The sequence below is a fragment of the Cervus canadensis genome, chromosome 18 (assembly GCF_019320065.1).
Source record: "Cervus canadensis isolate Bull #8, Minnesota chromosome 18, ASM1932006v1, whole genome shotgun sequence".
Taxonomy (NCBI): domain Eukaryota; kingdom Metazoa; phylum Chordata; class Mammalia; order Artiodactyla; family Cervidae; genus Cervus; species Cervus canadensis.
The window spans coordinates 59,129,962-59,155,135 of record NC_057403.1 but is presented as its reverse complement, the minus strand read 5'-3'; the positions used below and the strand labels follow the sequence as shown (position 1 = coordinate 59,155,135).

The 25,174-nt window shown below is 47.1% G+C and overlaps 1 protein-coding gene across 4 annotated transcripts in view; it reads left to right on the top strand.

The window, feature by feature from the left end:
- Nucleotides 1–25,174, top strand: part of WWOX (WW domain containing oxidoreductase) — an 886,111-nt gene that overhangs the window by 533,850 nt on the left and 327,087 nt on the right. The window contains exon 9 of one of the 4 annotated variants that reach the window (XM_043436494.1): nucleotides 5,716–6,686. The exons of the other annotated variants lie outside the window; for them this stretch is intronic. Coding sequence (XP_043292429.1) covers nucleotides 5,716–5,772 — 57 coding nt within the window. The 3' untranslated portion in view covers nucleotides 5,773–6,686. Of the gene's footprint in view, nucleotides 1–5,715; nucleotides 6,687–25,174 lie in introns of those variants that run through there. 4 annotated transcript variants of the gene reach the window in all.

Below are 25,174 nucleotides of genomic sequence, written 5' to 3'. Positions count from 1 at the left end.
GAGGGGGAGATGCCCTTTGGCACCCCACAGCAGAGAGGGAGGGGACGAGGGAGTTGGCACCCCCCACCCCAGCCAGTGCCCCTTGATTAGCCCAAGGGAACACCCACAGCCCATGACCCCGCCTGGGGTCAGCCAGGCCTCGCTCCACCCCCTGGGCAGGAGGCCGCCATGGTCCATCTGGGTGGGAGCAGCCCGAGGAACCTAAAATCAGCTCCCAGACGGCCCTTGTGGCAGCAGCGATTACAGCTAAGGAGAAGCTAAATTCTAGAGGCTTGCGCTGTCTCCAGGGAATACACTAGTTGAGAAATAACATCCATAAAAAATAATTCAATACTAGTATGTAAAGCTGAAAACAATAGCCGAGTGTGACTGGCTGTCTGGAATTAAGCAAAGTAAGATGAAGTGTCTTTTGCCAGCAGACATTCCCGGCACAGGGGAGCAAAGACCTGGGTGAATCCTGCCCTCTCCTCATCGTCCCACCGTCCCACCTCCGAGGGGCAGGTGCCACCGCTGGCTGCAGGGACCGTCGTTCTCAACAGCAGCTTTTAGCTCCTTGCTCTGCATGTTTCTCTGGGCAGCAGCTGCTAGGAAAGAGGGTCACTTAAGTCTGTTTTTAGAGGCACAGCGAGGTTTTGCTGCGGAGCCTGCAGCCCTGTAGCCAGCGGTGTACCGGTAAATGCTTAACAACTGGCTCTCTGCAAGAAACAAGTTAAAAGTGTGTACATATACACACACACAGAGTTACTATACATTAAAGATACGATGGGTGTGTAAGGCTTAGTTCACAAATAGTAATAGTGTATGCAATACTCTTTTTGCAACCCCATGACTGCAGTCCACCAGGCTCCTCTGTCTTTGAAATTCTCCAGGCAAGAATACTGGAGTGGGTAGCCATTCCCTTCAAGGGATCTTCCTGACCCAGGGATTGAACCGAGGTCTCCTGAATTGCAGGCAGATTCTTTGCCATCTGAGCTACCAGGAAATCAGTCACTGCTATCTAATTGTAGAACATGTTTATCTCCCTTTGCAAGAAACCCCATCCCTTTTCCCCGCTTCCAGCCCCCGATAGCCAGTAATCTACTTTCTGTCTCTACGGATTTGCCTACTTGGAATAGAATATTTCATTTAATGGGACCGTACAACATGTGACCTTTAGTGTCTAGTTTCTTATACTTGGCATAATGTTTCTAGGTTTCATTCATGGTGCAGCGTCTGGCAGTTCCCTGTTCCTTTTGGTGGCTGAATAGTATTCCATTGTGTGGAAGAACCACGTTTTATTTATCCGTTCACCAGCTGATGGGCACTGAGTTTTGTCCACTTTCCGGCCATTCTGAATTATGCTGCTCTAATAGTTTCCTTTGAATACCTATTTTCTATTCTCTTGGGTATATACTTGGGAATGGAATTTCCCGATCATATGGTAATTCTGTATTTAACTTTCTGAGAAGCCACCAATTGGTTTTCTACAGTGTCTGCACCATTTTACATTCCCACTCACAATGTATGAGGGTTCCAATTTCTCTCCATCCTTGCCGACACATATTTTTCTTTGCTTATTTGCTTGCTGCTTTTATTATGGTTGTCTTGGTAGATGTGAAGTGGTATCTCATTGTGGTTTTGATCAGCATTTCCTGAGTGACTAATGATGCCGAGCCTCTTTTATGCCCTTGTTGGGCATTCGCATCGCTCCTTTAGAGAAATGTTGATTCAAGTTATTTGTCCATTTTTGCATTGGATTGTTTGTCCTCTGTTGTCGCCTTGTAATATTCTGGATGTTAGACCCTTATGAAATATGTGATTTTCAAATATTTTCTCCCACTCTGTCGGTTCTTTTTACTCTCTTGATAGTATCCTTTGATGAACAAAAGTTTTAAATTTTAATGAGGTCCAATAGATCTCTTTTCTCTTTTGTTCCTTATGTTTTGGGTGTTGTCTCTAAAACTCACAGCAAGTCATATGGTTGTGTTCAGGGGTGAGGAATTAATTCCCACCTAGACTGGGGACACTGAAATTTTGCATGGCAGCAGGCATGGATAAGGGTGTCGTGAAGAACTGGGGACATTGATCCAATTGCGTTGTACTTAGATTGACTCCAGTTCTTTCCCCCAAGGGCTTTGCCACCCAAACAGATTCACAGTTCTGTTAGCAGGGAAGGCAGAAGGATATGTCTGAGGCAAGCAAGTAACAGAGCTTATAACACAAGTCCGTGAGAGCATCTCATCTTTAGAAATCTAAAATCAAGGTTGACCAGAGCAGTGTGGGAGGCCTGAGGATGTGTTTGGTGGTTCTCCGAGGCGGTCAGGGAAGGAAACACCCAGGAAGGACAAGTCACTCCTCAGGATCCCCAGCGGGAAGCTGTGACTGTCCACAGCTCTGTTCTCTGCTCCCCCTGGATGCTTTGAGTTTTAACAGTAAACCGATCCCTAGCTTAGATGGGTGGAGGGATGTGTAGAGAAAGAAGGAAAAACATATATCCAAACCTCTCTCGTGATGCTGGAGCCGAGATCTCTTCATCCTGTGGATGCCGAGTGACCCCAGTAAGACGTGTATTATGCAGTTTCTTCCCAGCATTCAGTTCAAATGCGCATGTCCTTTTACTACTCAGCACTGGTCTGATACAACATGGACTGACTGCTCTCAATGCACAGATACTTGCCTCATTTTTTATCCAATTTTGCCTTCCAGAAGCCCAGCTATGACTTTATTTTTTAAATGAAATTTTGCAGGTCATTAGCCCATAATGATTGAGTGATTCTGGTTGTTAGCATAAGGCACAGCTGTAGTACACGCGAGGTAACCTTTCCTGCTTAAATATCATGCAGTGCCTTCACATAGCACAAGGCAAAACTGTATTTTTTCAGACTCTTCAGCCATTATGGAAATGATTTATAATTTCATTCAGAAACGTTACAAATGCAGTTCATCATTTCACTAGGGCACACTTGGCCTAGGACAGTTCCTAAAAGGAATTCAGGTCAAGAACAGTGACATTTTTGCTATGGAAGAGGGCCCACAGCAGGCAGGGCTGAGAAAGGCTCATGCCATACAGTCAGTCGGGTTCTTAATAACCCCGGCTTGTGGTAGCAATGACCTGGATTCAGATCCCTCTGTCTGTGTATCATAGGCCCACACGTCAATTTCCCCATCCAAAAAAAAAAAAAAAATGTAAATGGCATCTACTTTTTAGAGTTATGAAGTTTCCTGGTGGCTCAGTCAGTCTGCTTGCAATGTGGGAGACCCAGGTTCACTCCGAGTCAGGAGGATCCCCTGGAGAAGGAAATGGCAACACACTCCAGGTATTCTTGCCTGAAGAATCCATGGACAGAGGAGCCTGGTGGACTACAGTCCATGGAGTCCCAAAGAATCGGACAGAACTGAGTGAGTAAACACTTGCACTTTCTTTTCCACCTCTCAAGGTTACTGGGAGACCTAGGGAAATGAGATCTTCGTGAGGTCAGCAGAGGGCCTGCCCCGTAGCGAACCCTTGGTACCTTACAGCTGCTGCTATCATTACCGCTGTCGTCGCTGTAAACACGCTCACTGTTCGTATTAACGCTAGTATCATGGCGACACTCTGGCCGGGGGAATGCAGACCCCTGTCTTCAGGCAGTGAGCCCAGGCAGGACCTGCCTGTCGCAGAAGGTGCAGGATGAAGGCATCGGACTGTCTGTCACCTGTGGCTGCTGGAACCTGTCTGCCCTCGGCCGAGTCAGTGACAAAGACATGACCTTCCTTTTGTGCAGTAACTGCACATCTCCACGGTTCATCGGTTCATCTCATCGTCATCACATAAGCATTTTGAGAAATCTGTAAATAATGGGAGTTGATGTCTTCAGGCCGATCTTCCAGATGGCTGTTTCTTCAGTGAATGCGTTTTATGTGTTGCTGGTTAAGGAGAACACTCTTTGGACAATGGTGCCGACGGTGGTGAGGGCAGCAGTGATGCTGCTGATGATGGTGAGAGGAGCCTGAATTTGCTGCGTGCTCGAAAGATGCTGAGTGCTTTCCAGCCAGTGTGTCATTCACAGTTCACAGATGGTCTCTTTCTACATACAAGGGCCCTGAAGCACAGCACTTTAGTTAACTTCCCCATGACCTCAAGTAGAGGGTCTTAAGTCCAGCAGTCTGGCCCTGAAAGCTGGCTCTGTACCCCTCTGTGGCTGAGTACAGGTGGGGAATGGAGGCCTTTCAATTCCAAGGGCCACCCTTGGACTACAGCAGAGTTTTCTCCAAAATGCTCTTGATGGAGTGAGTACTTACAAGGTCTTGGACATCAGACTTTGGATTTTAGGACACTTCTCAGTCTTCCTGAATCTAAAAAAGAATTTGAAGTACAATTTTCCTTGCAGATTTCTGGGAAAATACCATCTGAGAACACCAAGATTCACTGCCAATGAACATTAATTTCCAGACATGATCTTGAGTGGTTATTCTTTTATTCCATGAATACACAACCTGCGTTGCACTAGGCCGTGGGAATATAGTCTAGTGGGCAGGACCTTTATGTTCCTAAACCTCCATTTTCTTATTTGTAAAATAAGGACTATAATGTCATCTGCTTAATATATTTGAGGATAGAGTGAAGCATGGTGTGTGAAGTATCTAGTTGAATGGCTGGCATACAGTAAGTGCCCAATAAATACTGGCTATTACTATCATTATCATCATCATCATCCTTGTTATTGTCAAATGAATGTGAAAACGTGAGGTTCAAGTAAGTGAGTAAAATGAAGGACAATTGATGAAAAAGAAAAGCAGGTGGTGTCTAAGCTAAGACAAGGAACCTGTTATGAATGTTTAAACCTTCAGGATCCAAGAGCCTCCAGGACAGTGCCTATTGACTGGTGCTTGCTCAAAGAGTAGATGGTGAATACTTGAGGTTGGTGATGGAATGGCTCTGAAGGTCTAGTGTTGCATGCATGCTCAGTCGTGTCCAACTCTCTGCGACCCCATGGACTGTAGCCTGCCAGGTTCCTCCGTCCATGGGATTTCCCAGAGAATACTGGAGTGGGTTGCCATTTCCTCCTGCAGGGGATCTTCCCGACCCAGGGCTGTCAGTTGAGAAACACTCCTTGCATCTTTTCTGGAACCTTCTTCTTTAATTGGGATTGGCTAACTGCTTCACCAAATAGTTCCCAGAACTGAAGTTGATTTCTTGTTCACACAGCAGTCAGTATAGACATGCAGCAGCTGGCGTCCCACACAGTGATTCAGGGACCCGGGCTTTGACATTTGAGTGTGGCCTGACCATAGAGCCTCCAAATTCTCTGCTAGATCCTCAAAATCCAGATTTTAGGAAAAGGAAGGTAAAGAACAAGGCTCCTAGGTTTTTACAAGCCTAGAAGCAGTGAGATCACGTCTACCTTCTTTCCACTGGCCAGAACCCAGTCATGTGGTCACCAACTGCAAGGTAGGCTGGGAAATGTAGTCAAAGATGCCTTTGAGAGACAAGAGAAATGTTTTTGCAGACTGATTGCTGCCTCTGCCTGGCTCTCTGGTGTTGATTACTTACTATATTGCTTTTAAATTGCACAGCCTATATAAATGACACCTTTTTTTTTTTTTTTTTTTTTTGCATTTCAGTGTTTCAGAAAGAGCCCTGCCTGGGCTGGGGGCCAGAACTGTGCTTTCAGTTCCCTGCTCAGCCTTTCAGCCGTCCTTTGCTGGGTGAGCTTGGGTCACTCAGTATCTCTGTCTTGAATTTACTTACAATAGGATTGGAGAAACTGTACCTGCCCATGGATGGTGGTGGGTGAGGATGACTCGACATAATCCATGAAAGTCCCTTATAACCAGGAGTGCCGGCCAAGAGGAAGCAGTTGTCTCAGAACAGACCCTCCCCACCTGAACAGGAAGACAAAATTAGAAGAATGTGTTGTATAGCCTCGCATTACTCAGTATGCGTTTTTGTTCTTAACTGTCAGCGTGGCAAAGAAATAAAAATAAAAATCAGATATAAAGAGGTGGCCCTGACAGCCACAAGCTCATACTCATTTCCCCGCATCCCTGAAGTGAGTGCATGGTGATGACCGCGTTGGTAGAGGTGTTCAGCCCAGTGAGAGCGCTAAGCGTGCCCTGCCCCCGCTCACTCTTGATTCTGCTGCTCCATCCTAGGACCCCCTTAGTCAATATGCCTGAGCTCCTGCTGGCTCATCTGAAAATTGGGAACATCTGTCCAACTTCATGAGACGGGGATGAAGAGCAAATAGTGTCATAGAAAAGTCAGCAGCACCCCACCCCCCATCCCGCCCCCAAATCACTGACTTTTTGAGGGAACCTCGGTTATTTTTAAGTCCAGACTTCTCTCCTTTCTGAGGAGACTGAGGTCCAGAGAGATGGGTGACTTGCCCACACTCCATAAGGAAAGACAGGTGGAAGCCAACACGGTGACACCGAGACTGGCGCTCCTGTAACCCCGCGGCATTGTCTCCGTGACGTCGGCAAAACCACTTCGCGGACGTTGAGCCACCGAAGGCAGGGACGCCGTTGCCATTTTAAATCCAAACGGAGGTTCTGCCGTGTGCTTGTGGAGTCTGGGTCAGAAAGAGTGAGCGTCAGGTTCAGATTGACACAGCTTTTCAAAGCAGGGGAAAAAAAGATCTTGCCTTTCTCTGGCTAGAGGTCAAATGTCAAAAAAAGCTAATAACAGTAGGAGAGGGACCCAAGGATGTAATCGACAAATGAAAGGAAAAAAAAAAGGAGAAATGAGGGAACAAAAGGTATATTATCATAACATGCCCCTTTCTGCTAGGTATTCATGCCCTGGAATTACTGTACTGCCTGTTCTTGCGTCCTTAGGCAGAAAGCACCTTATCATTCCCAAGCTTAGCCATATATTTTCCCCCACCAAGGGAGGTTTTCTTCTGTCTTTTTTTTTTAGAGTGGGGGGGAGCAGTTTGTTTGTCACTTTGTTTCTTAAAGAGATTTACAGTGATTCTCTCTATAGGTTTTTCTCGATACACATATATTTTTAATTTCTCACCGTCTCAGGGGTAAATAAATATATTAAAATAAGCTATGGGATGTACAGCAGAGTATAACAATGATAAATGATGTTGTGTGTAATTTTTCTACTATTAACATAAAGTAATATAAACTGAAGGACACTAGTCTATTGAGAGGCTTAGAAGCTAATGTTCCATATCAGATGGGGCCAATGTCAGGACTGAATACAGATTAGGCAGTGTCCTTTTCTCCCCAGGGGAATTAAAGTTGGAGACACCACTCGCTGCCAGTGGTTTTACGGCGTTTTGTTGGGGCCGGTGATGTCTTTCCTGGTCTATTAATTCAGGAGCCGTAAATGACAGTGTGAGCAAAATGCTTTTCCAGTGGGATGCATTTCATTTATGTGTGCTTGTATGGCCCCCACCTCGCCAATCCGTTTTGTCACAATAAGTGTTTTTAAATTGTCTAGATTACCTCCACTTCATCATGGCCCCCCACGTTGGTGTCTTCTTCAAGGCTATTAGGTAAAGTTAGAAAATACGGAAAAGTCTGTTTCTAAATAAAAAGGGAAGCAGCGCAGAAAAGTTCATCTGGAGTGAGTCTTCTCTCTGGCTTTTTTTTTTTCTTTTTTAGCGGAGAGTTCACGGCCAGGGTACCCTCTACCAGGAGGAATGAAAACCCCAGGGCGAATGCTTACAAAAACCTTTCTTTTTTGTATTTCCTGGTGTCCATCTGGGTTTGCAAACACACATTACCACACATGTGACTGCTGAATTTGTTAGAACTCTTCAGCGTGGCAGATTTTCTTTTAAACGTGATTTTCTCACCAGTGATCCAGTCTTGAAAGCTGGAAGTGTTTTGTATTATTTTAGATAATCTCTTTGTGACATCTCACTGTAGAGCTCATAAATCCACTCCAAATCCTTCTTTATGTAGGTGAACGGAGCAAAAGCCCAGAGAGATGAAGGAAACGGTTCAAGGTCACCCAGCGCCAGGTTGGCCCAGCAGAACCCTGAACCCCAAGTTCTCTAGTTCGTTCTCACTGGTCTTTCTGCTCCATCTCTTTACATTCTCTGGACACACACGTTAAAGGAAATGTGAAGAAGAGAATGGGAGAAGTGGATGAGTCATTGAGAGAACAAATCTAGTGAGATACCTTTGGTTGTGTCGACAGAATTACAGCCGACAGAAGAATTGAAAATACATGTCAATCACAGTTCCAGCTCCAAGCGTAACTAAAGAAGAATTTTTGTGTGAATGAATGCATTTCCTTGAAATGCATCCCAGCTTTGGAGCAGGAGTTGGGAACCTCCCCCACGTCTGGATTTCAGGCACTGGAGTTCGGATTAATTCTTTTCCTCTCCTCCCCATTAAAGTGGCTGAAGGGAACTAACACTTGGGTTTCACCATGCACATTGTTCTCCTTCGTTTTGGCTCTGACATGATACGTTTGCCACGGGTCATAAATTTTATCTTTGCACTAAAAACAGGGTTAGAATATCTTCAATGCAATTATAAAAATGTATTAAAACTGAGAAGGAGAAAAAATATGGCAGTAGATGCGATTTTAATGATTGTATAAATGTTCACTGTTCCGTGGCAAAGAAGGAAGTCCGGCTTTTCAGCCAGGGTATTTCCGAGGAATTGCAGGGAAAGGCCAGGCTTTCCATTCAATGCAGGCCATGCGCTTTGAGCAGACAGATGCCTTGCTCTGAGATGTTACTTGGAAAGCGGTGACCAGATGGAGTGATGTGAGCGGATTCTGATTCCGTAGTAACCTCTAGACACTGAGTGTGAAACCCACCCGTGGAAGAGTCTGTCACTCTCGGCTTCTTCCTTCTCCTGAGAAACTGGAGGCATGCAGACCAGTTAGGCACGTGTAGTCAGAACTAGCCTGTGACACACGCCACCGTTGGGAGACTGTCATAGGATCTGTCCTTTGCTCCCTGTGGTAAATGTTTTGCAACATAAGCTGGTAATCAGAGGACAAGTCAGAGACAGCCAAGATTGCACTGCAGACATTTGGGGTGGGGTTCACGTGGAAATTCTCCTGATTTCAGGTCACTTTTGAGAAGGAGAGAATTGTTCAGAAACGCAAAGGCTTAGTTGGCCCAGGTCTATGTGTCAAGTCTAGGTCAGATTTGTTACAATCATAGCAAAGTTCTCCGAACATGACATTATTTTTTTTTTCCCTTCCCTGCCCTCACTTGACTTTTTTTTTCCTTCTTGAACAAACAGTTGGATGGGATCGTTTAGAACATTATAGCGAGATGTTCCCTAATATAAACCTGAAGGCAACAAGTTCTCTAAAAGCAGTTTTGTAAAATACAAAAATCGTCAGGGAAAATTTTGCCCCAGGTGACAGTTGATTTCTCCCATGCTACCATTTTCTGGGCAGTTGTATATGCTTTTCTCTTTCTTTCTCATTTTTAAAAAACACTTCTTGTGAGGGGATTTACCAGCATTTGAATGCAGGTGAAGTTGGCAAGGAACCTGGGTTTTAACTGGGGGAGGGGGAGTTCTTGAACTCTCCCTTCGCAGATGCTGCTTCTGCCCTCTCCCTCTGTTTCTGATCACAGTTCCCTGCAGTTTTAAAGTGGGTGGTGAGTTTGGGGTGCAGACCTCTTATGAACACATGCACAAGCCCTCAGCCCCCTCCCCCCACTGCCTTAGTGTGTCTGGATCAATCTCATCTCACTTTCAGACAGAGGGACATTTCAGTTTTCACTGAAAAGATTAAAGCTGCCTGGGATTTACGGTCTAAACAGGGTTTGCGATCTTGTATGTTTTTGAAGTCAGATTCCCCTGATCTGAAAAGCACTGGTTTTGTGATTTGGGGTAAAAAAAATCACTTAACCTCTGTCAACCTTTTATCAGCAAAACGGGAGGAAAATAGTGCCTGACTTGCAGGTTCAATGAGAATTTAATGAGATGGTGCGTATTCAGGGCCTGTCACAGAGTCAGGCTCACAGAGTGCTTCTGCAGCCACTTGCTCCTCACTGTCCTTGTTATTAACATCATCGTCGTGGTGAAAATGACGAGGGTGTGCCGATGAGCGGTTCTCATTGTCAGACCAGACACACTTTTTCAATAAACAAGTATGTTATGGCTCAGACGGTGAAGAATCCGCCTGCAATGCCAGAGACCCGGGTTCGATCCCGGGGTCGGGAGGATCCCCTGGAGGAGGGAATGGCAACCCACTCCAGTACTCTTGCCTGGGAAATCCCGTGGACAGAGGAGCCTGGCAGGCTACAGTCCACGGGTCCCAAAGAGTCGGGCACACCTGAGCAACTGACGCTTTCACTTTGGTGGGTTTGGCAGGGGAGGGGTCAGGGTTTAGAGGGGCTGGTGTTTGTTGCATACATGCAGCACGCTGCCACGCAGGCCCTGTGTGAGTCCTTCCGTGTGTGTTAACATTGCCAGTGATGCTGTGGGATGTGGCATGCCATGGCACAGAGACGGAGGATGGTTCTGTGAATGGAGGGGAACCAGGTGAATGCTGGGAAAACACGGTTGTTTAAATGAACAGCAAGTTAGTGATTTGTGGAAGGCTTTGGAAACCCACTGTATTAATCCGGATTTTTCTGTGCTGCTAGAGTGTAATTTAGCTTGAGAATGGAGACCACACAGCTCCTCTCCCACCCCCCACCCCCAACCTACCCCCAACCTAGTCCACAACTTTGTTCTTAGCACCTAGCTATTTAAATCTTTGGGAGGAGAGTGATGGACAGAATCAATAAATGAACGGATGAAGCAGTGAATGAGTGGGGAAGGAGATGAGTTGACTTTTATCACCAGGCCTGCCATAGAATCCTGGTGCCTCAGGCTGTGGCATTTAGTAGGTGCTCTGTAAAAAAAAATAAAAAATCATAATTTAATATTAAACACTGGAACTAATTTTCTTGGAGGACCCAACAGTCCTAATTTATTCCTTTCACAGGGCGCGGCAGCCCTTTTACACAAACCCCCTGGATTCCTCCTTCCTCCTTAAATAAAAATGTGTACCAAGCAGAACTAAGGTGCCACTCCCTTCAAGCCACCACCTTGCTCTAGCATGTTAAGTTTAGTGGTTTGCAGTGCCTTTCTCTTGGCCAAAGAAGCTGTTGTCAAAATTGATCTCCACTCTCAAAAGCACAGAATTTATTTGTCAGGCTCATGCAGAATTCTGTTTTATATGGAGATTTTGCGTTCGTGCAGAAAAGCATTACGCGATTCTAAAGGGTGTTCCTGGAAGTAAAATCAGAAGGGATCTAGTGGAGATGGGGGCGACAGGGAAACGTAAACAGAATTGAATACATAAGAGAACTCAAAATTGAATGCTGCCTCCTTTTGCCTAAATTGCCATCAGCAGATTGAGACAGGTGTGTGTGTGTGCGTGTCTATCTGTCTGTCTGCCTGCCTGCCTGCCCGTCTTTGTGTATGTGTTTCTTGAGCAACAAGAGAGCATCTCCTTCTTTGTGGACCAGACGCAGGGGACAGAGAGGAGTAACCACATCACCACTAGATGGAAACTGTCTTCTCGCGAGACAGCTCTCTCTCCTTCATCTCCCAAGCAGGCGTGACCCTGCAGCAGGGGCGGCTGGTGGCCGACAGGTCTGCGGTCGCCACTTTTTAATCAGGGCCGGGGACCTCTTAGAGAGCCTAGGAGCCTAAGTCCCTCCTCTGCACGCCTTCCCCGAACACAGCTCACCCTCGCTAATAAATTCCGAGGGCTGACATTGCCTGAGCCGGCTGGTCTTTGCCCTCAATTTCATTGAGATGGGCCATTGAAAACTCATTACAAGCTGTTTAGACTCTGACTTTGACTTTTGCTCGGCAGCGAGCAAAATTAACAGCTCTTGGAGGTAGCAAAAAAAAAAAAGGCACTCAGCCAAATAGAAAAAAAATAAAAAATGAAAGAATCGAAATGATGAGAAAAGACTTTTAATATTATCTCCATTAGTCATGCAAACAAGTGCACACGCGAGGCGCGTGTATGCCGTGCGTGGCTCTCGTTTGCAGCCTGCTGTGGATTGGGGTTCTCCCACTGGAGACAAACTCATACCCAGGCCTTCCCCCACAGCTCGATTTTTTTTTTTTAACACATCAAGCAATGAGCCTTTGAGTGTAGCAGAATTGCTTCATAAATTTAACTATCACTTTCAAATTTCTGTTTTTTTCTAATTTAGTGCTTGATAGTTTTTTATGTGATAATTTTAAAATGCTGTTTATAGCAAAAGTTACCTTGATGGTACAGGTGTGCATAGAAAATTCACAACCATCAATAAAAAAGGGAGGAAAAAAAAATAACAAAACACCCTGTTTATACCTTAGGCGTTTTGTGATTCTAAGGATGTTACCGCGGCGGTACTACAGGTTTTAAAAGCAACCCAATTAATCTAAATTTCTTCAAAAGTCACAGCTCCTAAAAGATTTAAATATTATTGCTCCCTATATGTAGGGATGGTTTCCATCTGCGTTTGGGAAGCTTGTGAAGAATGTCTCTTTCTTTTGATACTGGCAACACATTTTGAAACTAAAAAGGTATGTGTGTATATGGCCATATAAATGAAGTTAAGAGGATTGCTGTCAAAATATCAAAATGTAAGACATTTACTGCAAAATGTTTGAGATAGACAAAGGAGTCTTCATCCAGAAAGGAAAAATGTATCGGAGCGGTAATACATAACGCTGAGTGCTGCTTAGTTCACCAGCATTTCTGGCTGGTGGACCGCAAGATGACACAGACAGGGGCCACCTCAAGGGTGTGCAGAAAGTGGTAAGGTCCGCGTTGGGGTCCAGGTTATTCACCGTGAAGACACAAACAACCTCTCATTTTGGCGAAATGTGTGTGTCCGGTCGAAGTCACCATCACGATTTGCCAAGCCCCTTTCACTGTGGATTTCCGGTTTTCTTTCAATCCCTCCCAAAACTGTCAGGGGCTATTTCAGAATCTGTGAGTAAAGAAGTAAATAGGATGTTCTCCTGCCTCATTGGATCCTTTTTCTGGTGTTCCAGCAACGTGTGTCTCATCTTTCACAACGTTATGCTATCTTGAAGCCCCCAAGAGATAGAAGTGGAAGATTCACTGAAACCAAGAAGTTTTTCAGAGCCCAAGTGGTAAATTAGCCCAAAGCCATTTGAGACTGTGGATAGATCTTTGCAGTCATAGCAATAAACTTACAATCTCATAAATCTAAGCTTTGCAATGTGTTCATTAGGCATCCTGTCTTTTCTTTTTTCAAATGTTCCATTTAATTCCCGGGTACATAATAAGACTTCCAGATCTTTATCCTTTTCCTCCCAGACTTTGTTTCATGGGAACTCATCATCTCACCATCTGATGTCTTTGCTGAGGGAATTCATCCATTTGCCTATCTATAGAGTTTCATTAAAGTTTGACCATGTTCCAGTAATTATTATATAACAAGCCACACCAAAATGCCTCAGTTTAAAATGACAGCATTTATGTTGTTCGGGAGTCTGTGGTTTCAGCAGGTTTGGGGTCGCAAAGAGTTGTACACCACTGAAGCGACTTAGCGTGGGAGGACCAGCTTGCTCCAGTTGGCATCACCTTGAAAGCTGGGGGCTGAGACCCTCTGATTCCCCCATGAATCCCGGGGCAGGGGGGTGTTCGTGACTGTTGGCCGGAACACCCACACATGGTCTGTGTAGCCTGTGCTTCCTCACAGTATGGCATCAGGGTTCCGCGAGCCAGGATCCCAAGAGGGAGCCACGCTGACTGTGTGTGGCCTTTTATGCCCTAGCCACGGAAGTCACATAGGTTGGTTTTTCTGCATTTCTGTTTGTCCAGGAAGCCACCCAACCCTTGCTGGTTTTATAGGAAGAGGAAATAGATTGCCCCTCTTGCTGGGGCAGTTGGGGCAGGGATCTTGGAAGACAGGGTGGAAATAATGCTGTGGCCACTTTTGAAAAATGCAGCCTGTGGCAGATCATAGGCAGAAGGTTGATACCCTGAAGCAGTACACTGGCCAGAGTGCTATTTGGGAGTCAGAAAGCTTGGTTTCCAATCCCGCTCCTGCCCGTGTGCTGCTCACTGGGTGAATGGGCCTCAGTGTGCCCATCTATGAAGTGGGAGACAGCAGCGCTGACCCCATGCCTTCGTGCTGAGGATTGTGTGGATGAAATATACGCGCGAGTGTCCACCGAGTGCTTGGTGTAAACTGGACGCTCAGTAAATCTTGGGTGAGTTAGTTTATTGAATCGGAATCTGCACGTTATAGCTATTATTTAGGTTTATTGTGTCCTCATCGGTGTCACCGAGTACATCCTCGCTGTTTTCATGAATTTTCCACCGAGTCGCAACCTGCCGCTGGCTGGCGAAGGTCAGGGAGGAAACAGATTAACAGCATCTCATACGACAATGTCAAGATAGTTAAAAGTGTTTACAAAGCTCGATGACACCCCATGAATTTAAAGCAAGAAGACTGGAGCAGAAGTAAAACTATTCCTGTTCTTCTAAGCTTGAGCAGGGACCTTGATGCTTTATGATTGTTTTCAGGTCCATTAATCGTTGAATCATGAGGCCATGTGAAATGACAGCTTCAGCATTCAGGGCTCAGGTTTATTTTACATGTTTCTGTTTCCACACTGTTTCTAATTAGTAATGGAGCAAAAACCCGATTCCAGTGTGACCAAAGCAGAGTGTCACGGGGTAGGGCAACTCAGTTTTACCTCGAAGCATTTTGTGATTCCTGGTAAGACATATTTCCGTAGGTTGCAGAATGCCAGCTTTTAACATAACAGCCTTTAGCCGATTTTTCTGAAAGAAGAGCTTCCTCTCATACAATCAGGATCTCTTCAAACAGGTCCAAACAAACTTTATGACTGCAGTAGCCACAAGCCACCTGTAGTTATTTAAATGAATTAAATTATATAAAGAATTTAAAAGTCACTCCGTCGGTTGCACTGGCCACGTTTCAAGTGCTCAGTGTGGTGACCACATTGGGCAGTACAGACATAAGATAGAACATTTTCATCTGGGGCTTCCCTCATGGCTCAGATGGTAAAAAACCCGCCTGCAGTGCAGGAGAGCTGGGTTCAGTCCCTGGGTCGGAAAGATCCCCCAGAGAAGGGAACGGCTACCCCACTGCAGTATTCTTGCCTGGAGAATCCCACGGACAGAGGAAACTGGCAGACTACAGTCCGTGGAGTCGCAGAGAGTCAGACAGCTGAGCGGCTAAGCGCATAAACACACTCACACACGCACGTATCTTTGCAGAAAAGTCCAGTGGACAGCACTGCTCTGGAAGTCCTTTCTGCATTGTTTTTCTTCCTATATTCTTTCCAGAATTAAAATCAGTCAACTCAAATGCTCCATCTTCTCCCAGAGTCCTACATGTCATCAAAAGGTACCGCCTTCTCCCATTTGGAGAACTTTCTAGAGCCTAGGCCCATCCAGCTTGATCTCCCTACAGCAATTCCTCCAGTTTTTTTTTTTTTAGCACCCTTGGAATTCAGCCTCAGGATCATCCCCTCTGCTTGCCTCTCTAAATCTCTTTCTTCTCAGACACTCATGAAGACCCCAAACCTGTGGTCCTCCTTGAGAGCAGTGATTCATCCCCCTGGACTGTGGATGCCCATGGCACTCAGGGATTACTTTAAGGCTACTTCAAATCCATAGATGTCACCAGTGTTGTATTCTATGGGGACTCAGATCTTGCATGTAGGTACAAATAGCTTTCAGATATTGTGATGTGGAAACCTGTTTTCAAGCATTATTGAGTTGATAAGCAGCATTTGATCATTACATACTTTAGTCAGTGGTTACTAAAGGCATAGGTGTCTGGGAATGCTTGATGTCCTGAAAGGTGTTCTCCTGCTGGAAGAGTCAGCATCCAGCAGGGGAAGGAGGCTGAAGTCTATCCGTGGATGTGGGAAGCAGATATCCTCACCTGTGCATCCTTGATTTAAATGTGAGCTTCCAGCCGGCTAACAAGCCACCACCTCTCGTTTCTGGCTGGAGCTGTGTATCCCGCGTAATCCTCCCAGCAGGCCTAAGTAAAGTGAAAGTGACGGCACTCTTTCTGACTCCATGGACTGTAGCCTACCAGGCTCCTCTGTCCATGGGGTTTTCTAGGCAAGAGTACTGGCGTGGGTTGCCGTTTCCTTCTCCAGGGGATCTTCCTGACCCAGGGAAGATCTCAGTGGTCACTAATAATTTCTGTTGGAGAAGGAAATGGCAACCCACTCCAGTGTTCTTGCCTGGAGAATTCTATGGACAGAGGAGCCTGGTGGGCAACAGTCCATGGGGTCACAGAGAGTTGGACACGACTGAGTGACTAACACAGTGATTTCTCTACTTAAAAGATGAACCCACTTTGGCTCAGAGGGGCTCGTTTTCCCGGCGCCCCTGTGTGTGGTCCTGACCACCTGCCTCAACTTCCCTTCCGAGTCCACCCATCAGCCTCCCCCACAGGCCACTCAGCTGGAGCACCCTGTATGGTTGTGTGGTGTGGTGGAGCCGTCTCAATTCCGCCTGGCTATTAGCCAGTGCCACTGTTAGGGGGAAATGTCACGCATCTGATCTAAATGTACTTAGGAGAACTCTCAGGACCCGATGAATTATTATGGGGAGTTTTATGGCCCCACGGGTCACAGGCTTCGTACTAACTATAGCTAATGAGCTCCGGACACCATAGAGCACTTAGGATACGTGGTGTTCCTTACACAGAAGGAACCTTTCCCCCATTCCTGTCTCAGAGGCTGTCTCAAGGCAGAGAAGAAAATGCATACATGCTTCTCCTGGATGGTGTGCTTTAGACCATGCATCCTTTACCTGAAATGGAAATCTCAGCAGAATGTTTTTACAAATCAGATGTTGGTGTGGCCGGGCAGGGGCGGGGGGGATAGAAACCAAAGCAAAGCCAACAAGGATCTAAACAAATCCACATGATGTTCTAGGAAGGGGAAAAAAAATCATCTTTTGAATGAAAATGTTTTTATTGTAGTTGATACGATTGGTTTCCCTGGCAGGTTGAAAGGAGGTGAAGTCCATTCTTGATTTTGAGATTGGTAGCTAAAGCCCACCCCCCGTCCTGACTTCGCTGGTGCCCTGCCCACTGCTCCTCCCTTCCTTCCATTTGCACGTGGGCCCTTGTTTTCTTTGCATCCTCCCTTCAGTGTTGCAGGATCCTCAGGGATTTAATCCAGTACAGAAGGGCTCTCTCCCACTGCGTCCAGGTACCTTCAAAGAGAACCCATGGGTCAGCTAACAGGCTGCCTCTGATTCCTCTGCGCCGCAGCTGTGATGCCACATCCTTGGGGGTCTGGGAAGGGAGACAGGAAGGCGTGATGGAGGCTCTGCATCCAGTGCCCCACAGGGAGTCCCCGTGAACTCCCGGGTCGTCATCCCTAGGCATGTCCGCCACGTGAGTAGCTCCGTCACACGTGGATGTCAGCTTGCCCGCTTCTCCAGGTCAGCAGCCCACACTCAGCCCCCTCAAGGCACGTCCCTCCTCCGGGTCCCGTCGTATCCTGTTCATCCAGTGAACGTCGTAGCACCAGAGGAACATTAAAACGGGCCTTCCAGAGCAGCAGTCCCCGACCTTACTGACAGCAGGCACCGGTTCCATGGAAGAGTTCTCCGTGGACCGGGGATGGGGGGTGATCTGGGGATGGTTCAAGTGCATTGCGCTTAGTGTGCAGTTATTTCTATTATTATTATATCAGCTCCACCTCGGAGCATCAAGCATTATATCCTGGAGGTTGGGGACCGCTATTCTAGAGGCAAAGAGTCTCCTTTCCTGCCAGGTAATCCCTCTGCCCTTATGCACATTTCCAGGACCTTTAAGCAATGAGTTGAATGTTAGGAAGGCGGGCTCTCACACAGCTTTATTAGGTAGTTGTCTGATACTTCCATTCAGAGCTTGGGTTTCCATCACCTCGAGTTTTCAAAACCATGCTGAAAGGCAAGAAGAGCCTATCAGAAAGCACCTTTACCCCCTTCCAGTTTGCAGTGTCCACCTAGAGCTGTTATGGCAGCCCACCTCACACACGGAGGGCTTCCCCTCGTGGCTCAGCTGGTAACGAATCCACCCGCAATGCGGGAGACCTGGGTTCGATCCCTGGGTTTGGGAAGATCCCCTGGAGAAGGGAACGGCTACCCACTCCAGTATTCTGGCCTGGAGAATTCCATGGACTGTATAGTCCATGGGGTCGCAGAGTCTGACTGAGCGACTTTCACTTCACTAAGACATGGAAGGGTCTGCCCCCATCACGTCCTTGCCGCATGTAGCTAGCTAGCACATTTGTGTGCGCACAGATGTTTTCCCTGTCTGAGATTGGCAACCGCTGGCAGTTCATAATAAGCCATTAACTTGTCGGCATAGAAGACACCCCCGCAACGTATTAGGGGACCGCTGTGTCACCCGGGGCTCCTGGAGGCGCACGTGTTGGCAAAAGGCATTCACAGTCCACCTCCGCCATGGTTGCCGCGATCGGCATCAGTGGGGACTTTTACCTTCAGTTGTTCCTCCCGAGCGACTCTTGCCTGCTCAACAGCACGTTCGGTCCTGATTGTTCAGCCTGCCTAATCCTGACTGAAGCAGGCCATAATATCAAGTGTGGAGGAAGGTGGGGACGGACGTAAACTAGATTTGCTCTCCTCCAAAGGAATAACTAGATTAAGACTTTCTTTTCGGAGATAAATCATCTTATGCAGGAAGGAAGAAAAAAAAAAACTCCATAGAAAAAGACAAATGACAACCCAAGATCCAAAAAGACAAGTGCTCCGTCATTTTGTCATAAAGCCTGAAGAGACAGTGATGCTGGCTGCCTAGACTCTGCATTCACACACGTAGACAATATCACAGGCAGAGCTTCAGTTGCCAGGAGCTTATCTGGTGGACCCAGGGACACATGGAGGAGCCCCCGTGGTTTTCAGTAACTTGTAGCACTTTTCAGAGGTTTGTGTAGACAGGGAAAAGCAAGCAGTGTGCTGCTGTGAAGATCTGGCTGCTCGCATCTTCTGAGTAACAGAGGATTGCATGGGAACAGTCAGTTAATAAAAAGTCTGAAGGGACTTTGGTAATCCACAGTCCAGGAAAATTAGTGTTCTGTGACACCCTGAGTTGGAACATAACTATGTGCACACATATGCACATGTACATTCATGCAAAGTATATATCTTTTATTTTTTAAATGTCTTTATATTCATTTATTTATTTTTGGCCTGGGTCTTCACCGCTGCGCCTGGCTTTCTCTAGTTGTGGGGCGCGGGCTTCTCGTTGCGGTGGCCCCTGTTGTTGAGGAGCACAGTCTCTGGGTGCAGAGGCTTCAGTCATTGTGGCACGTGGGCTCTAGGAGCACAGACTCAGCAGTTGAGGCGCACTTGCTTAGTTGCCCCGAGGTTGTGGGATCCTCACGGACCAGGGATCAACCCATGTCCTCTGCATCGGCAGGTGGACTCCGAACCACCGGACCAAGGGACGTTCCCAAGGTGCATGTTTTTAGAGAACTCTGCCATTGCTGATCAATTCATGGCCGTCCATCTTTTCTGTGATTCATGGGCTCCTTGGGTTGGAATTCCCACTTTGGGGGGGGGTCATATTTCCTGGTGCATTCATGTAACTAGAATGCCATTTAGCAGCCATCGTTGTGTAGGTTCCCTGAATCTGCTACTTTTTCTTCCCTTCTTTCCTTCCTTCTTTCCCTTGCTTCCTCCCTCTCTTCCTCCCCTCCTCTTCTCCTCTCTTTATTTCGGTATCCTCTAAACTTTTATGAGTGGTGGAGTCAGGCCAACTGGGTTTGAATCTTGACTCTGTGCTTCCTGAGTGTCCTCTTGGTGGCTTAGCTCAGGCGTCTGTAACAAAGCTCCATAGGCTGGTGGCTTCAACAACAGCCATGAATTTCCCACAGCTCTGGAGGCTGGAAGTCCAAGGCCAGCATACAGGCAGATTCACTTCCTGGCAAGGGCTCGCTTTGTGGCTTGCAGACAGCCGCCCTCTCTCTCTGTCATTGTGTGATGGCGAGTGAGAGCTCTGGTCTCTCTCTTCCAGAAGGATGCTAATCCCACTGTGAGGGCTCCACCTTTATGACCTCCTCTAAACCCAGTCACCTCCCTGAGGCCCCACTCTGAATACCATCACCCTGTGGGGTTAGGACTTCAGTATATGGATTTGGGGAGGACACAAACATCAGTCTGAAAAGAATCAGTCAGGTGACGTAAGCTTTTACATGGTCTCCTCTGACTTGTGAGGGTAATAAGACTTACCTTGTTTCGAGGAATGCATAGGCCTTTTAAAGCATAGTGATTTAAAGAAGTCTGTAAAGAATTTATGCAGTAATGACTGAACAAATAGTAGTTGTTACAACAGCATCCAAGCCATCATTTTCACTGGTAGACAGTCAGGTCCTTGTGAAGGGGACGGGGTCTCATCCTCTGAACCCCAGGCCACCAGCCCACACGGGGCCCAACGTGCAGTGGTGTCAATGCACGGCAACGTAGATGGAGAGGGATGCCCTGACTTGGAAGCAGGCTGCCCGTCTCCCAGGGAGGCCGAGCGACAGCCAGAGGGCTCGCGGGCTGGCTGGTTACCACCTCACTGTGGAGGGGAGCGTTCACAGAGGACGTCACCGCTCAGCCGCGTCTCTGGTGCCTCGGGGTTATGAGACCCTCCAGTTGACATGGATTCAGAATGGCAGGTTTTATGTTTTCTTGTAATCTCAACTTCTTAAAAAAATGTTAAGAAAAGGGAAAGAAAAAAAAAATTCATATCCAAAGGCACTAATACAAAGTCAGTGCTAGCTAACAGGTCTCAGAATGAAACAAAGCCTTCCTGGGTAGTTTATCTCAATCATAAGATAGGAGAAAATACCATCATTCCGTATGGTTTTTCTTAAAGTCATCTATGTTTTTAAAAGATTTTGACTCACCATTGAATTTGTCTTTAGAAATGGAGAAAAAAAAATCAAATGTAAGAATATTACCATGAATTTCAGAGAGAAACACAATTAGGGAATCTACCCCAGTGGGTACATTGATGCTAGTCTATTATTTCCATCATGTTACAGGAAAACACTGAGATGTTTGTGAGTTTTTGCCATTGGTTTGTGTTTTTGTTTTGTTTTGGTTACAATTTGTGTAAATATCTTTTGTTCTCTATTATCGGTTTTTTGAAAAAAATATTCAGCTACTCACATTTACGTTTAATATCGCCTGACTTTTGCTATTTTGCTGTCACAGATTCATCTTCTCCACAAGTATTTCAGGTCCTAAATACTTTTCATGGAATTTTTTCTCCTGTTCTTTCCCCTTCTGTTTTCTTCCCCCCTAAGCTGTACAGATGCAGCCCTTTTAAGGGCACTTAGACTTTTAAGTCTGAGAATCAGCCTCTGTGCGTCTCCTCATCCCGCTCAGGTGTTTGATTAATAACATTTTTATAAGGTGGTGACCGGGATGGAGTGTGACGCTCGAGGCGAGTTTTGCCAGAGCCCGGGACGATCCGTTCTCATTTCTGGGGACACCTACTTTGTCCCAGTTAAAAGAGACATGACCGAGCCACGCCGCCGTGCGTGCCCGGCTGTGCTGCGTGTGTGAGAGTGGGATGGGGGACTTGTGCAAACGTGGGCATCCGTCGTGCTCCCAAGGTCTCATCAGCAACCGCAGGAGCCTCCTCGGAGATCAATCACATCCCCTGGCGGTGCGCGCTAAGACTTGTTGCGCTGTCTGTGTCGCTGTTAATTCCATTTGTCATATGTCAGACCGGGATGAGTGAGGCTCGCTCAGACCCGGCGCGTGGTACACTTCCCCTCCCTTCGTTAGTCACCACCTTTGCTAATTTCAGGCGGTCAGCACATTTGGCAGGTTTGCAGCCGCTCGCCTGAGCAAGCCATTAATCTCGATTAGGAGAGGTAGCGGCTACCCCCACTCCTGGAGGCGGCCCTGCCCCTTCCCGTCTGCATCCTGCCACATCTCCCTGGCTCTAGGCAGCCCCCACCCCACCCCACCGAATTCTCCTTTTGTCTTCTGGATTGAAGATCTGCCCTGAAGAACACAGCCCTGGTACGCAGGCTTCAGCTGTCTGTGCCCAGCAGAGTGCCATCAGAGGAATCAAGAGCTTGGCTGGACCCTCCCTGGCGGCCAGCGCCAGTCACCCCAAAGCCATCCTCGCCCTTTCTCCTGGAGAGCTTCAGCAACAACGTGCCTTGCCTTTGCGTGTCTTTTTAATCCTCTTGTGGAAATCTCTCTTTTTTGCTAAAAAATCTCCAATCATTTTCCACTGAACTCGAAGGAGCTATGTTCGAAAAATTGGTATGTATTTCTCCCCTGTACTTCAGATCTCCTGTGGCCCGCCATAAAATAAAATGGCAAGACATGGTGACTTGTTTTGGAAGAAAAAAATTTTTTAAATTAAGCCTCTACTCCAGAATGTTGGATTCTCAATGTATACACCACCCAGAAGGGGTGGCAGCCATGTTTGGATAGAAAAGCACCCGTGCTCTTTGCTAACATGCGTGGTCCGGAGCTGCACGCTCCGTGGGCTGTGCCCCGTTGCTTCTATGGAATCATGCACCGCAATCCTGGAGGAAACTGGAGAAGACATCTGGGTCAGGGTTTCCAAGTCAGATATTTCAGGGGAAAAATAATTCTACTTTGATATAACACCTAATGTAGCTGGTTAGGACGTAAGGCATCGCAGCCAAGGCCCCCTGGTTGAAGTTGGGGAAGTGTGGACAGTGAGCTTGAGCTTGACCTCTCGTTTACCCTGGCAGCTAGGCCCTCGAGGCCCCCAAAGGCCCTCCAGTGAGTGGTTTCTGCCCTGGTTATCTTCATCCCCCACAGATCCCCCAGCCCTGCCCCGGTGTCCTGGGAGACTGACCTCAGTGGCCTGTGGCTGCCCTTGTTTTCAGGCCAGACGTCAATGGTGTGCACCGGTAGGAATGCAGACGAAGCAAGGCGGGGCCGTCGGGTCCCCAGGCTCACTCCCTGCCGGGCGTGTGGGGGCCGCCTGCCTCCAGTCTCAGCCAGCAGGGCTAGGGAGCTCTTCCTGCTGCTACTAAACCAAGGACGCTGCTCGAAACCTCCCTGGTTCCTGTGATCTCACACCCACCGCTGCAAAGAGTGCTTTTATGAAGTGCTCCTCCATGCCATTAGTGTGCCCCTGTGACCCTGACCCGTAGAGACGGGCTGAGATCTCTAAGCAGGGCCCTCTCCTCGCCCAGCGCATCAGCTTCCATCCGAAACACCCGTCTCGGGGCAGGAGAGGCGCTGAGAGAAGACTTCCCTGAGCTCTGGCCCTGTCTTCTCCCCCGGGCTTGCATCCTCCCCGTCCTTCCTGTTTGTTTTTATTTTTTTTTAAGAAATCTGGAAAAGGAGCTAAAGAGCTCCATGTGCAACTGTCGGTCCGAGGCCAAGGGCACTTGCTGGCCGCCCTCACTGCCTGTGTTAAATGACCCTCGTCTGCTGCGTGGCCGCCTGCAAGTCCGCACTCACATCTGGCTCGGCCAGGGCCCGCGCGTCACCTTGAGAATGACTTTGAAGGTCTCTTCAGGGTCCGGAGGCCCCCGCCCCGGCCCACACCCTGGCCCCGCTCTCTCCCAGATGTTCCCAGGGCCCCTGGGTGACCTCGTGCATCGTTCCCGGGATGTTACTCCATCATCCTCGACCTGTACGCCTCGGGGTCTCAGCTGGAACGGGGCAGAAACATCCACGCATCTGTTCTGCCTCTCCGTGTGGAGTCCCCCAGGCTTTAGTGGAAATAGTCCCCGAGGTAAAGGCCGAAGCCAGCATTTGTTACTATAATGAAATCCTGAACTTGACCCCTTCTGATAAAAACCTTGAATATAGAGTTGATGTAGAACAGGGGACACTGGTCGGGTCCAAGAGGCAGAAGAAAGAGGCACCCTCTTCTTTTCCAACTATGAGATCCCTAAGAAATCAAACTATACCAAGGCTCACGTCGTCTCTCTGATATTCCGAGGACTCCACGTGTAAGTTTATTGGTAGTCCTGAGGTGTGCCTCAGTATGTGTGCTTTTAATAGATACTACAAGTGTGTTATAATGTGAAAATAGAAATGGAGGGCTCTTAAAAGAGCTTACTCAAAATCCTGCCAATTACTGAAGTCTACCAGACAAGAAGGAGCCACTTTATATATATATATATATATAAAAGGGGGAAAAATGTTTCTACAAAAGCCTGGCCCTTTGTCATTAAAAATATTCATCTCTTGGGTACTGAGTTATAATAGTAAATACAGATGTAGCTATGTCCCATTAAAAGCACAGCCAAAATGTAGTACAAATGTTCAGGGCACTGGTATGTCACTTTAAATTGTAAAGTGTCACCTAAAAACCTCCAGTCACTGGGGAGAAATTGGTATTGGCTCTGAGTCTGCAGCTTGCCATTTTTTGGGTTCCCAAGAAGGTAATATTTGAGGTAAAAGTCACACAGTGCCAACGTGCCCATCTACGTCAATCTGTTTTAACTTCCAAAATTTCTCATTGCCTGGTTACAAACATCTCAGGATAAGAAATAGCCAAGATGCCATTGCAAGTCCAGAAATAGGTTATTGTCAGCCAGAAACTGACTAGTAAACAACCTGGACCCAAGATATTGGTCCAAACCAGCTCTGAGCCAGCTTGGGGGTCTGACTCAATCTCTCTGATGCCAGCCTGGAGTAACTTTGGGGAAATGGCAAAGGTCAAATCACTCAGAACCCTCTGCTTCTCCTACTGGAGCTAAGGAATTAGACCTTGTTTATACCTTTTTCCCATTGCCGATTTTTCTTAAATATTAGCTCTGTTTCTTTTCTTTCTTCCTTCTTTTTCAATTCTGATTTGCCAAGAATAGGGAAGCTTAGCCAAACTGCAGTTTCAAAGTATTGCCTCTTAAGCCCAGGCCAAGTGTGGAGACTTGATAGAATTCTGATTAATGCATCTTATTACATTAATTTCCAGAGGAACCCACAGGCATTTCTCCTCCTCCGAGTGCAGCCTGGCCTGCCAGAAGCATTTGTCCACTTAAAGAGCTAATATCTTCAGCTCCCAACGACCAGAAAACTGAAAACCTATCGGAAGAGTTGGCTTCTTTAGATGCGCGTTCGGCCCAGTGCAAAATAGATACAGAACTTGGCTGAACTTTGCTTCAAATTTGCCAATCAAAACTCAAAAGCCCACGCCAAGTTGGCTACAAAACCTCTTGCTTGGAGCCAGCGCTAATTATGTCAACAAAGCAGCTCAAGCGCAGACCTAAGTCCCTCACTCTGTGGGCGTCAGGGCGTCAGCAT